The sequence below is a fragment of the Moschus berezovskii genome, chromosome 22 (genome assembly GCF_049115385.1).
Source record: "Moschus berezovskii isolate FMDL1 chromosome 22, NW_MosBer_1.0, whole genome shotgun sequence".
In the NCBI taxonomy this organism is placed as follows: domain Eukaryota; kingdom Metazoa; phylum Chordata; class Mammalia; order Artiodactyla; family Moschidae; genus Moschus; species Moschus berezovskii.
Window position 1 is genome coordinate 12,933,453 of NC_142481.1, and position 14,388 is coordinate 12,947,840.

The following is a 14,388-nucleotide window of genomic DNA, read 5'->3' on the forward strand; positions in this document are numbered from 1 at the left end:
TTGGGAGGAACCACCAAGTGTAGGATGTGGTGATTTTGAGCTGTGCTCTGGGGACAATAAGGAGGTGGAGGAGCAATCCAAGGTAGTGGCTAGAGAAGGCCAGGAAGGCCTCCCTTGGCAGCAGATGAGGAGCTGGCCTCCAGGGAGAGGTGGGAGTCCCCCAGAGGAGATCCTGGGCAAAGACCAGAGGTGTGACAGGGCCGGAGTCATGCCAGACCTCCTTTTGCAGGCTTTGGAGTTTGGTCTTTATTTGGGGACACAGGGCATCCATGGAAGGTTTTGAACAGGGAAAGTCATGATTCAGTTTATGGTTTAGAAGATCTCTATGGCTGTTGTGTGGGGTATGGGTGAAGCATGTTTCTTGGGGTTGAATGTGTCAGTCCCCAGCGTGGGGGCCATCCTCATCTAGGGCTTGAGAAGAGAATGGGAAGTTTGTGTATGCATTGGGGATGTAAATTATTCTCTGGCCTTGAAGAGCTCCAGCCTGGTTGGGGATGGTAAGGCTAGACACAGACATTCAGTCTCCAGTGTGTTCAGGACTGAGACGGAAGGAGGTGCCTGGTTGGGTAGACGGGCCTAGAGGTGTGAAAAGCCTCTGCTGGGAGTCACAGAGGGGTAGCCACTGAGCAGGGTTCTGAAACATGCACTGAAGTGTTGTTCAATCGCTAAATCTGGTCTGACTCTCTGCGACCCCATGGACTGCAGCACGCCAGGCTTCCCTGTCCATCTCTATCTCCTGGAGTTTGCTCAAACTCATGTCCATTGAGTCCATGGGTGCCATCCAACCATCTCATCCTCTGTCACCCCTGTCTCCTCCTGCCCTGAAGCTTGCCCATCATCAGGGTCTTTTTCAGTGAGTCAGCTCTTTGGATTTGGTGGCCAAAGTATTGGAGCTTCAACTTCAGCATCAATCCTTCCAATGAATATTCAGGGTTAGGAGTATCCCTGGTGAGAAAAGGGAGCAGCCCCATGAAGACAAAAGAGGGGCTGGTGGGGCTTCGCTCATGGTCCAGCGGTTAAGTCTTCACTGCAGGGGACATGGGTTCGATCCCTAGTTGGGGAACTAAGATCCCATGTGCCGCCAACAAAATAAAAGAGAGGACTGGTGGGTCTCAGAGCCATGTCTCAGCTCATTTGATCTGGCCAACTGTTGGCTGGGAAGAGCAAAGCGGGCCAGAAACAGGGAAGGAAAGGCCCTAAACATCACACTGAGCAGCTTGACTTTTCTCTGGGGATTGATGGGGAGCCGGAGGGGGATTTTGAGCAGGAGTGAGGTGTCACTATTAGGCTGGATGAGGGGCAGACTGGAGACTTGGTGTGCTTGTCTGGTGGGAAAGGCTGAGTTCTGGATTGGGGCAGGAACTAAGTGTGTAGAGAGGCATGGGGAATGCTGAGAGGCGTGTGGCGTTTCGCCCATGAGACCTGGGGAGCGGTTGGCTGGATGTTGGGGTCAGGAGGAGTCTGGGAGACTTCTGGATCCCTCCTTGAGCCCTATCCTTCCCGGTGTCTGTCACCTCTAAGAACCAACATGTTCCCCCATCTATTAAAAAAGAAGCAAATGACGCACTTACTTTTTTTTTTTTTTCACCGTGTTTACACTTCATTGGGCCCAGTCCTCGTAAGGATTCATAACATCCTTATGAATAAGAGGCATTAAGCCTTTGTAAAGCAGGGGCATTTGGGCTCAGATCTCTGTCCAGCATGGTCTGGGGATTAGGCCCCTGTTGGATGGAAACAGAAGGATTTGGACTCAGGGAGGAGCTTCAGGAAGGCAGATGGTGAGCTGGCGGCCCCCGGCAGACACTTGACAAAGATGTGTTTGTTGTGATTCTAGGGACAGAGCTTTATAGTGTGGTTGAGGCTGGTAAGATTCTGGGAGGTCTGGTTGCCCAGCCTGGCTGAATGGTTCTTCTGCGTTCTCCAGACCACAGTTCGAGGTCTCTGTGTGATGTTCTTGGGGGCTCTGGCCAGAGCCAGCAGGGGAGGTGCCACCTTCAGTATTCTTTCTGGTATATTTCTTCCTTCCTTCATCCGGTATTTCCTGAGCCCTTGCTCAGCACCAGGCCCTGTGCTGGGCAGAATCGGGGCGGGACCCCCAAGATGAGCAGGCCCAGGCCCTGTCCTGTGGGCCTCCTCATTTGCAGGGGAGACAGACATGGACACAGATGGTCCTGGCCCAGAGAAATGGAGGTTGTATTGGACAGTGAGAAACTGGGGGACCCCTCACCCAGCCAGGGGGCATTGGGGAAGACTTCCTGGAGAAGGGGGGAAGTATGCTGGCAGGAAGGGAGGACGTGCTCAAGACGGAGAGGGGAGCTTGTGCAGAGGCCCAGCTCCTGATCGAACTGTAAGCATGGGGAGATGTGGGGCAGGTTGAGACTCCAAACCCCCAGTAAGGGAGCTGAACTTTTTCCTGGAGATAGTAGGGAATCATCGAGGGCTTTTGAGCGGGGGAGGGTAAGGACCAGAGGTCGAGCCAGGGGGATCCTTCAGGGAGTCATGTCAGGGGAAGACAGGAGGTCAGGAAGGAGGCCCATGCTGGCATGTTTGAGTCACCATCTGGGATCGTCACACCAGCATTGGTGGGTGAGAATCATCCCCAAATTGCATCAAGGAATTGAGGCCCCGAGAGCCCCAGGAACTGGTGAAGAGTGGATGAGCGCCTCCAGGGCACAGATGGCTGTAGTGAGGAGCGTGGGAAAGGGGGCTGGTCCTCCAGCAGGTCCGAGCAGAGCTGGAACCCCAGTCTCCTAGTTGCCCCAGCCCGCAAGACCTCCCTGAGCCCCTCGTGAGAGACATGGGGTGAGAGAAACTTCTGGAACCAGATAGAAAGCAAGAATGGTGACAGTGCTAGGAGTAGTGGCATTCTGAAGTGTGAGGCCCCATCATAAATCAGCACTTAAGGTGCCTTATCCCTTACGGCATCCCATGTGGTCACAGTCATCTTAACAGTCTCCTGGGCCGGGCATTCAGGATGCTCCCTTGCGGGCGGGCAGTTGATGGCAGCTGGCAGCTCGGCTGGGAATGACAGCTGGGATACCCACACATGGCCCCTCCACGTGATGCTGGCTTTTCATAGCATGACTAGCTGGGTTCTGAGGAGGAGTATTCTACGAGGCCCAGGTAAAAGTGGCAGGTTTTCTCTGATCTAGCCTTGAAAGTCCCAGAGCCTCACATCTGCTGTTGTGTATTCGCCAAGCTAGTCTCTTCCCAGATACAAGGGGTCAGGAATCAGCCCTTATCTCTCGCTCTCTTTTTTAATTTTAAAAAATTTACTTATTTATTGGTTTCACTGGGTGTTCGTTGCTGTGTATAGGCTTTCTCTAGTTGCGGCAAGTGGGGGCTTCTCATTGAGGTGACTTGTGTAGCACCGGCTCCAGAGCGCAGGCTCAGTTGCTCTGCAGCATGTGGAATCTTCCCAGACCAGGGATTGAACTTGTGTCCCCTGCGTTGGCAGGTGGATTCTTATCCACTGTACCACTGGCGAAGTCCAGCCCTCATCTCTTGATGAGAGGAGTGACCAAGAAGTTTGAATCGACCACAGTGATTATATCCCCATTTTACAGATGAAGAAACAGATCTAGAGAGGTCTGGTGACTTGCCCGACGTCACACAACTTACTAGTGGCCAATAAGTGGCAGAGCCAAGATTTGAGCCCAGACAGTCTGGGTCCAGAGGCTGTGCCCTTAGCTAGTATAGTACAGAGAGAAGAGACTCTGGGTCAGGGCAGGAGCTGTGGTGTTCCAAGGTTCGGTCTTTGCCCAGGGGGAAGAAACAGGCCTTTTCTCTTAGAGCTTCTTGAGCCTGGAACACAGGACACCCACAGAGGCCCTTTTCCATCTGGGAGTTTGCCTCTCTGCTCGGGCATGAACCCTGACCTTCAGGCTTAGGCGTGTCCAAGGCTCAAGAATAAATGGGAACAGTTCTTCATGACCACTGGGATGGGGTTCCTCTCTGCACTCCAATTTTCCCATCTGGATGATAGCAGGTGTTTGGCCTGATCTCAGGAGCCCTTCCCAGGGCTGATACTGTCCTTTCTTCTTTGAGCTTCTGTCCCTCTTGCTGTTGCAGCCCCATCCTCTCTGGGCCGGGAGCCAGGGAGCCCCTTGAAGGCAAAGCCCAGGCCTGACTCATCTTGGGGCCCCAGCATTATGAAGAGCAGGGCTTGGTGTTTGTGGGTGGGCTGCATGGAGGCAGGAAGGGGAGGGTCCACGTCTGAGCCCAGCCTTCCTGTTCTCACCGCTCAGCCCCGAGCTCCCAGCACCGGATCCTACTGGAATTCCTTTTCCTGGACACAGAATGCACTTACGACTACCTGTTCGTGTATGACGGTGACTCCCCCCGCGGGCCTCTGCTGGCCAGTCTGAGTGGGAGCACACGGCCTCCGCCCATCGAGGCCTCCTCGGGCAAGGTTGGTGGGGCTGAGCTGAGGGGCCGTGGCTGGAGGAGCCAAGTGAGTGTGTAGAACATGGGGGTAGCCATGGAGGGAAACACGAGGCCGGGGCACTCAACATCCATCGGAAGGATACAGAGACAAAGAAAGGTGGAGAGAGACTAAGGAGATGGGGTGCCCCAGGGCGGGGGGTGCAGGAGCAGACCCCACTCTGTGCCGCCCCAGAGCCCTGTACCCCGTGCCTACAGATGCTGCTGCACCTCTTCAGCGATGCCAACTACAACCTGCTGGGCTTCAACGCCTCCTTCCGCTTCTCCCTGTGCCCGGGCGGCTGCCGCAACCACGGGCAATGCCAGCCCCCGGGGGTGTGTGTCTGTGAGCCGGGCTGGGGGGGCCCCGACTGCAGCCTGCAGGAGTGCTCAGCCTACTGCGGCAGCCACGGCACCTGCGCCTCGGTGAGCCTGTCCCCCCGTGTCCCCCTGGACCCCGACCTTGGGTCACACCTTCTACCCCCACCTCCTGGCTCTGACTCTGCCCCTGCCTGAGACAGCCCCTGCCAGCCTGCCCTCTCACTTGATGCTGACGCCCCCGCCCCGGGACCCTGCTCCCTCCTACAGAAGTCCCCTCTCCATCCACACCCCACTCCCCAACCTGTGACTCCATCCCACTCCACCGGGGGTCCCCTCCTCGGCCTGAACCCACTCCTAGCCTCACCTGTAACCCACCTGTCACCTGTGAACTCACCTTCTTCTCGCCAGGCCCAACTCCACCCTCCCACTGCCACCCCTCCACTCTGTCTGGCTTGGGCCCCCAGCTGTGACTTCTGACTCAAGTCTTCATTGAATTTGTTACAATATTGCTTGTTTGATGTTTTGGTTTTTTGACTGGGAGGCACCCCTGCATTGGGAGGTGAAATCTTAACCACGAGGCTGCCAGGGAAATCCCATGACTTCTGACCTTTGGCCTTGGACATGCCTAAGCCGTGCATGTCCAGCTCTGGGACTGGATCAACCTTGAGCCCTCCCTGCCTTGACCTCCCCGGACCTGAGTTCTTCTAGCCCAGGCCAATGCTGACCTCTCCACTGTCTTTTTTCTGCAACCTGTCTTTCTGTCTGTCCTCGTTTTCCTTCCCGGGTCTTTTCCCTTTTCCTTCCTCTGCTGGTTTGACTTCGTTTCTCCACTTGTCTGCCTCCTTCTGGTTGTGTCTCTGTGTCCACATCTTCCTCTGTCTCCTTCCTGTCTCTCTCCTTGCCTCTCTGTTTTTCTGTCTCCTCCTTTCGTGCTCATCTCTCTCCTTACTTTCTGCTCCGCCTGTCTCACTCTGGCTCTTGTCTCTGTTCCCTGTCTGTCTGTCTGTCCCTGCCTGTGTGTCCCCTTCCCCCCAGCCCCTGGGACCCTGCCGCTGTGAGCCTGGTTTCCTGGGACGTGCCTGTGACCTGCACCTGTGGGAGAACCAGGGGGCTGGCTGGTGGCACAACGTGAGTGCCGGGGACCCCGCCTTCTCTGCCCGTATCGGGGCGGCCGGGGCCTTCCTGTCCCCGCCGGGGCTGCTGGCTGTTTTCGGAGGTGAGCAGAGGGCATATGATCCGAGTCTGGGGTCTGGAGGCCTGGCAGCCTGTGGCTGGGGCCTGACACTGGCCTCCTCTCCACAGGGCAGGACCTCAACCGCGCCCTGGGGGACCTCGTCCTGTACAACTTCTCCGCCAACAGCTGGGAGCGCTGGGACCTGAGCCCTGCCCCGGTATGGACCCCACCGCTGCCCCCCCGGGGGCGCCTTTCCACTCTGTCAGAGCCAGCCAGGGCATCCCAGTTGTTCAGTCGCTCAGTCCTGTCTGACTCTTTGCGACCCCATGGACTGCAGCACGCCAGGCTTCCCCGTCCTTCATTATCTCCCCAGATTTGCTCAAACTTGTGTCCACTGTCGATGGCACTCCAGAGTGACGCTGTTACCCCGCACACCGCCGGCCCCTGCAGCTTTACGCAGGGTCACCGACCCCTCCCCTTCTGCCTCTCTTTCTTCGTCCTTTGTCTTCCTCTCTGCGTGTCTCCCGCCTCGCTTGGCGCATCTTTGTGTTTTTGTCTCTGACTCCGCGTCGCCTGCTCTCGGGGCTGTCTCTGACTCTCTCCTGGTCTCTGTCATTTCTCCCTGACGGCTCCCACACCTCTCTTTGTATTCGCACATGCCTGTCTCTCGGGGTCTCTCTTCTTTTCCCTCTTGGCGTGTGTCTGTCTTTCTCCCTGCCTCTCTCGCGCTTTCGGTCGGTCTCCCCGTCCTGCCCTGTCTCGGCATCTCTGGCGGGCTGGCTGCCCTGTCCTCCTGAGTGGCACCACCTGTTTCCCTCTCCATCTCTGCATCCTGGTCTCTTCCTCACAGGCTGCCCGTCACTCCCACGTGGCTGTGGCTTGGGCCGGCTCCCTGGTGCTGATGGGCGGCGAGCTGGCTGATGGCACCCTCACCAGCGACATCTGGGCCTTTAACCCGATGGGTGGCGGCCGCTGGGAGCTTCTGGCACCACCTGCCTCCAGTCCCTCGGGGCCGCCCGGCCTGGCAGGTCACGCGGCAGCCCTCGTGGACAACACGTGGCTCTATGTGTCCGGTGGCCGCACCCAGCATGACCTCTTCTCCTCCGGCCTCTTCCGTTTCCGCCTCGACGGCACCAGCGGGGGCTATTGGGAGCAGGTGCTGCCAGCAGGTGGGCGGCCCCCTGCCGCCACCGGCCATTCCATGGTGTTCCACGCCGCCTCCCGTGCCCTGCTGGTTCACGGTGGACACCGGCCCTCCACCGCCCGGTGAGTGACCTGCCCTCCACCCCCGCCTCGCAGAGCTGGGCCTGGCCCAACACCCCGGGCCTTTAGGCTTCAGCGGTCTTCTCCCGCTGACAGACTCCTGTGGTCACTCAGCCACCCTTCCTGACTTCCTTCACTCACTCATTGCTCACCCACTCACCCATTCTTTACTCTGTCATCCAGTCTCTTGGTCACATGCTTCCCCACGCACGCCCACTCGCCGACCCATCCACCTCCCCTCTGCTCGGTGTCCAGCCCTGGCTAGATTACACAGGGAACCCAGAGGTGTGTCGGACTTGGGTCCTGCCCGTGAGTTGCTGCTATTTCCAAGAGGACAAATATCTAGTACAGCCAGTCTGAACCCTGGGGGATCATGACGCGTAAGAGCCCGGAGGAGGGAGAGGCCCTTCCTGCCCTGAGCCCCTCTCCCACCCCTCCCTGACAGATTCTCTGTGCGGGTGAACTCCACCGAGCTCTTCCATGTGGATCGGCGCGTGTGGACCACCCTGAAGGGCCGGGATGGACTTCAGGGCCCACGGGAGCGAGCCTTTCACACGGCCAGTGTCCTGGGCAACTACATGGTGGTCTATGGTGAGGAGGCTGTCCGTTCCTGCCAGCCGGCCTGCCTGCCTGCCCGGGGCCCACGTCTGAGCTGAGGCCCCCGGCGTGCATGCCCTCACCTCCCCCAGGCTGGCCAGCTGTGCCCCTCTGCTCCTTCCCCAGGGGGCAATGTGCACACCCACTACCAGGAAGAAAAGTGCTATGCGGACGGCGTCTTCTTCTACCACCTGGGCTGCCATCAGTGGGTGTCAGGGGCCGAGCTCGCCCCTCCAGGAACGCCTGAGGGTGAGCGGCCCCTCTGTTCCTGTCAGGGGCTCCCGAGGGTCACTCACGCCCCCACAGTGATGTGGGACTTTGGGCAGAAACCACCTGGTCCTGTTTGGAGCTGGCCTCAGGAGGCGTGGCTGCCCTGGAGGCAGGACCAGGGCATTGTTGCTGTGGAGTTGGGAGACATATTCAGTAGCATCAGATCTGGGTTACAGTTGAGGTTTTGCCAGTTTTCAGCCGCCCCAGGGAACTGCCTCCAAAGAAGCGCCTTTCTCAAGATCAGACAGTGGGCAAATGCTGAAGCGGAATGGCCATTCCTCAACACCCTTTAGTATAAAAGCCATCATTTAATCTCTCTGTACCTCAGCTTCCCCCTCTGTAAACTGTAATAACCCTTAAGCCTCTGGACTGTGGTGAGAATAAATTGACAAAGTGAAGAACAAGTGAGCACCGTCCCGGAAGGGCCCAACACACCGTCCTAAGAGTGCAGGGCCAGAGGGCTCACCGGGAGGGCACATGGAGAAGCTTTTCAAGCTCAGGCGATCAGGGACAGCTTTGCAAATGGGACGAAAGTCACAGGCCCTCTCCTCAGAAAGACACTTGTGTGCACGAGCCAGGCATATCCTTTCAGCGGGCTCTGGACTTCCCCGAGGCCCATCTGTTCTCCCCACCCTACTGAATAGAAGGGTGAGGACAGAGGACAGGTGTAAGGGAAGGGACAGTAACATTTAAGGGGTGAGCAGGAGGAGGGGTCCCTAAGGAACTCTGTTTGACCGTCAGAAATAAAGCCTTGGCCTAGCATTGGAGGCCTCCAATCCCAGCCCACCTTTAGGCTCCCTCACTGAATAGACCAGAGTGTGAGGCTTCTGGAGGCCTCTTCTTTCTTTGTAGAGTTTGATCCCTGGGCCAGGTCCCCTGCACTTACAGAGCATGTAGGTAAGAGAGTGAGGGAGTCACCAATCCCTGACCACTTACCCATCAGTCAGGACTCTTGGTTGTAAGTGACAGAAAGCCAATCCATCCTGCTGAAGCACAAAGAAGAATGTCTTGACTCCCTTGAGTGAAAACTGGCTGCAGGCTGGCCTGGATCCAGGTGCTCATGTGCTGGCCTCAGCCCTGTCTCTCCAGTTCTCAGCCCGGTCTCCTTCAGTCTCTGGCAGGTTTGCTTTTGTAGATGGTCACCAGCAGCTCTGCGATTATATTCACCCCCTTTAAAATGCCTGGAGAGAGGGGACAGGTGTATACCAGTGGCTGATTCATATTGATTTATGGCAGAAACCAACACAATATTGTAAAGCAATTATCCTTTAATTGAAACTAAAATAAATTTTTAAAAAATGCCTGGGAAAAAGACAGTATCTTTTCCCCAAGAATAGTAAGTAGGAATTACGTTCCCTCCCTGAACTAGTCCCTGAGTCTGATCAGCCTGGCTCCAGCCCCACTGCTGCCAGAGTCCAGCCCAGCTTGACGTGAGCCTTGGGGAGTGGGAGTGGGAGGGGTGGTTTCCCAGAGGCTGTCCCTGGAGGGAGGCAGGTGTCGGACAGAAGAGAGCCAGGTAGCCCACCTCAGCTCCCCACTGGCAAGGTTCCATTCGCTGCCAACTCACTTCAGTCGTGTCCGACTCTGTGTGACCCCATAGACGGAAGCCCACCAGGCTCCACCAGGCTCCCCCGTCCCTGGAATTCTCCAGGCAAGAACACTGGAGTGGGTTGCCATTTCCTTCTCCAGTGTGTGAAAGTGAAAAGTGAAAGTGAAGTCGCTCAGTCGTGTCCGACCCTTAGCGACCCCACGGACTGCAGCCTACCAGGCTCCTCCATCCATGGGATTTTCCAGGCAATAGTACCGGAGTGGCTTGCCATTGCCTTCTCCGAAGGTTCCATTTACAGAGGAGGAAACCAGGACTCAGAAAAATCTAGTCTCTTGCCCAAGGTCACACAACTAGTAAGCATTTGATCTGGGATTTGAAAGAAAGGAAGTGGTAGACCCAGGATTTGAACCCAAGTCCTTCTGATCCCAGAGAGCTTGCTCCGTCTGAAAGATGACTCGGGCAGTAGTGTGGGAGCTCCGGGAGGTGAGAGAACTTGGGCTGGAGCAGGGCCCGGTGGGCTGGGAGTGTCTCACTGGACAAGTGGGATCGAGGCATGGGGGGGGTCAGGGGTGGTGTTTTAGGCGGGTAACCGTGAAGGTGAGGGGGAGTTGCGGGGCTGGTCTCCTGTCCTTGAGGGGTCTGTATTCTCCTAGGCCGAGCAGCGCCTCCTAGCGGCCGGTACTCACACGTGGCAGCTGTGCTGGGCGGCAGCGTCCTGCTGGTGGCCGGGGGCTACAGTGGCCGGCCCCGTGGGGACTTGATGGCCTACAAAGTGCCCCCCTTTGTGTTCCAGGCACCTGCTCCAGACGTGAGCACTGGGGTGACAGGGAGAGGGTGGCTGGGGAGGAGGTGGCCTGGTTCCCGTGGTTAAGGGAAGTTGTGGGGGGAGGGTCCCTGGGAGCAAGGGAAGAGGTCCCAAGGGCTGTGATAGGAGGGAGTTCAGACCCCAGGTCCAGGGGAAGTGAAATGGTGGTCCCTGGGGCTGAGGGCAGAGGAGCAGTGGTCCCTGGGGCTGGGGAGAAGTGGACGAGGGTCCTCAATGTTCTGAGCAGTTGGCGTCCCCTGGGGCCATCAGGGTGAGTGGGGATGTGGGAGAAGGTGCCAGGTCTGAGCACCCCCTCCTCCCTGCCCACCTCTCTGCAGTACCACTTGGACTATTGCTCCATGTACACGGACCACAGCGTCTGCTCCCGAGACCCCGAATGCAGTTGGTGTCAGGGGGCCTGCCAAGCCGCCCCGCCTCCTGGGACCCCCTCGGGGGCTGTGAGTGACTGTCCTGGTCCTCTGTCCCCTAGCACAAGACCCGGTCCTCAGCATCACCTTCTGCCTAAACCAAGTCTAGACAGACTTTGCTGCACTTGGGAGACTCATTTTCACACTTGAGATGCGCATTCCTGACCCTTGACCCTCTTCCCCATCCTTTTGTACTTCTGACTCTGTCCCTAGAATCCCCACCCCGTCTTCTTGATCTTTCTGGTTCCGACTCGATCTTTCTGGTTCCAACTCGGCTCTCAGTTCCTTTCTTCAATTTCCTGACCTTTCTGCCCCAAGACTCCTGAATCCCAGATCCCTTAAGCTCCCGTGGGTGGTGACTACCATGTGTCCCTTCTCTGCAGTGTCCGGCTGCCAGCTGCCTGGGCCTGGGCCGTCTCCTGGGTGACTGCCAGGCCTGCCTGGCATTCAGCAGCAGTGCGGCTTCCCCCCGGGGGCCCGGCGCCCTGGGCTGGTGTGTGCACAATGAGAGCTGCCTCCCTCGGCCTGGTGAGTGTCCAGTGGCAGGGTGGGGGTGGTGGGGGGTGGTGGGCAGCCCAGCCACCGCACACCGACTTCCCTCTCCTGACCTTCCTGTCCCCACAGAGCAGGCCCGCTGCCGCGGGGAGCAGATCTCCGGCACCGTGGGCTGGTGGGGGCCCGCTCCTGTCTTTGTGACCTCCCTGGAGGCCTGTGTCACCCAGAGCTTCCTGCCTGGCCTGCACCTGCTCACCTTCCAGCAGCCACCCAACGCCTCCCAGCCTGACAAGGTGGGGAAGCCGGGTTGAGGAGCCTAGCATGGAGTGTCGAAGGGCCTGGTCTTAAGAGTTCTCATTCTTTCAAATGGATCTTTAAAAAAAATTTTTTTTAATTTGTTTATCTATCTTTGGCTTTGGCTATGCTGGGTCTTCATCGCTGCATAGGCTTTTCTCTAGTTGCAGAGGGCAGAGGCTGCTCTCTAGATGCACAGGCTTTTCACTGTGGTGGCTTCTCCTGTTGAGGAGCACGGGCTCTAGGGTGCGTGGGCTACAAGTTGCAGCACATGGGCTCAGTAGTTGGAACTCTCGGGGTCTAGAGCACAAGCTTAATAATTGGGGCAAAGGGGCTTATTTGCTCCATGGCATGTGGGATCTTCCTGGACCAGCAGTTGAGCTTGTGTCTCCTGCACTGGCAAGGTGGATTCTTTACCACTGAGCCACCAGGGAAGCCCTCAGATGGACCTTTATCACTCCTGTGTTTACCCCTTGAGTCTTCACATTCAAGGATCTGATTTTCCTTATTGACCTAATTTTTTTTTTTTTTTCGAAAAACTGTGGTGAGATAACATATAACATTTATCCTCAGTGATATTTAGCACATTCATGATACCATGCAACTGTCACCACTCTCTAGTTCAGAAATGTTTTTATAACCCTAAGGGAAAGCCCCAGATTCATTGAGGCATCACTCTCCATGCCTCCCTCCCTTTGGCCTCTGGCAACCACTGAGCTTTTTCTGTATCTGGATTTGTTAACCCTGGATAGGTCGTCCAATGGAATCATACAATACATGGCCTCTTGTGTGTGGCTTCATCCACTCAGCAAACGTTTTCAAGGCTCATCTGTGTCGTGGCACGTGTCAGACCTTCATTCCTTTTCTTAAAAAATTATTTGTTAAAAAAAAAAAAATTATTTGTTTAGTTTTGGTTGTGCTGGGTCTTCGTTGCTGTGGGTGGGCTGTCTGTAGTTGCAGTGAGGGGGATAGTCTTTGTTGCAGGGCACGGGCGTCTCACTGCAGTGGCTTTTCTTGTTGCAGAGCACAGACTCGAGGTACCCGGGCCTCAGTAGTTGCCGCACACGGGCTCAGTAGTTGTGGCGCATTTGGATTTCTTATCTATCCTTCCACGGTTTACCTATTCAAATATGAGTAAATTGATATTTAATTATTTTTGTTTCTTGCGGAGAAAGTAACATGCCGTCTACACTGAACTGCCACGTTCCTTTTTTTCATGGTCTACCCTGGCAAGCTTCCCATAGCAGAACTTAGGAAACACTCTCTTTCTCTCTCTCTTTTTAACAGCTTCATAATATTCCATTTATATTCTAATGCTGTAGTGTTCTAGTTTATTTAAACAGTCTCCCATGGGCTTCCCAGGTGGCCTAGTGATAAAGAATCTGCCTGCCAGTGCAGGAGACACAAGAGATACTGCTTTGATCCCTGGATTGGGAAGATCCCCTGGAGGAGGGCAAGGCAACCCACTCCAGTGTTCTTGCCTAGAGAATCCCATGGACAGAGGAGCCTGTTGGGCTGTGGTTCATAGGGTTGCAAAGAGTCAGGCATGACTGAAGCAACTTAGCATGCCTGTACCCATGATGAATACTTGGGTTGTTCCCCCTTTCACGATTATAAAAACACATACTAGCAGTAAGTCATGTAATTTGTCCATTGCTTTGAATGTTGGATCTAGACTCTTTTTTTTTTAATCTTTTTAACTTATAATTTACATATTGGTTCATTTTACAACAAAGAACAGGATACATAGGGTGAGGTCTTGAAGGGATCTGATCTTTCCCCACGGAGTCGGGGTGAGACATCTTCCTGGAACATGAATGTGTTCACTAACCTGTAACCTGGAAGTTCTCTGAACCCTCTAGTTAAGGGAGCTGAACTCTTAAGGGCTTAAGTGGAAAGATAGAATGTTGAGGAAGAAGCTGCTGAAAGGTCCAGGGCCCTGGAGTTTAATGAGAGGTGGAGATGAGCAGGGGCTAGGACCCCGCTGTCTGCTGTCCAAGTTGGAGCCCAGCTACCTTCCTAGAGTCATGATGGGTGAGCTGTCTGTCTCCCCTGCACCCCTGATCCTGGCCTCAGTCTCCCATTTAGTAAAACAGAGGAGGAGATTGGGTTGCCTGGTCTCTTCGGCTCAGCTGTGGCTGGAGAGGCCTGAGACACGCGGGGCCAGGCAAAGAGGTCCTCAGGCTCGCCTCCCCCCTTGGCCGGCACAGGTGTTGATCGTTCGCAGCACGACCATCACCCTGACGCCGAGCTCAGAGACCGACGTGTCCCTGGTCTACCGTGGCTTCATCCACCCGCTGCTGCCGGGAGGCCCTGGGGGGTCTGGGGCTGAGGATGTGGCCGTGTGGGCCCGGGCCCAGCGCCTTCATGTGCTGGCCCGGATGGCCCGGGGCCCGGACACAGAAAACATGGTAAGAATGCCTGGGACACTCAGCGGGCTATTTATGGTAAATACAGGGGGTGTAGGTGTGTGGTGGGGAGTAGGACTGGCGAGAAACTGGAGGCCTGGGATATATCCTTAGTGGAGGGAGGGCCTGGTGGGAGGTCTTCATTTGAACAGAATTGGAGGGGAATTTTGAAAAAAGTGGAAGCTCTCAGTTACTGGGTCAGACTCCCCTGAGGAGAAGGTGGGTCGCTGGGAGGTTTGGGGTTGCTGGGAGGTTCTTAGGGTCTAAGGAACTCTGAGGCCCTCCTCTTCCCTGGAGGGGGTGGGTGCTCAGTGGGTTTGGGGCTCTTGGGGATTTCAAGAGCCAGAGTGTGGGTGGCATGT

General features: G+C 56.1%; 1 protein-coding gene across 2 annotated transcripts in view; it reads left to right on the forward strand.

Moving 5' to 3' along the window:
- The window catches only part of MEGF8 (multiple EGF like domains 8), a 42,083-nt gene that overhangs the window by 2,370 nt on the left and 25,325 nt on the right, over positions 1–14,388 (forward strand). For both annotated transcript variants that reach the window (XR_008683939.2, XM_055412075.2), the window contains 12 exons: positions 4,248–4,411; positions 4,642–4,848; positions 5,779–5,959; positions 6,046–6,134; positions 6,768–7,183; positions 7,626–7,771; positions 7,904–8,026; positions 10,250–10,404; positions 10,740–10,859; positions 11,213–11,357; positions 11,454–11,617; positions 13,829–14,029. Coding sequence is in view for 1 of the 2 variants with exons in the window: in XM_055412075.2 (XP_055268050.1) it covers positions 4,248–4,411; positions 4,642–4,848; positions 5,779–5,959; positions 6,046–6,134; positions 6,768–7,183; positions 7,626–7,771; positions 7,904–8,026; positions 10,250–10,404; positions 10,740–10,859; positions 11,213–11,357; positions 11,454–11,617; positions 13,829–14,029 (2,111 nt within the window). In the remaining variant the exon portion in view is untranslated. The remainder of the gene's footprint in view (positions 1–4,247; positions 4,412–4,641; positions 4,849–5,778; positions 5,960–6,045; positions 6,135–6,767; positions 7,184–7,625; positions 7,772–7,903; positions 8,027–10,249; positions 10,405–10,739; positions 10,860–11,212; positions 11,358–11,453; positions 11,618–13,828; positions 14,030–14,388) is intronic.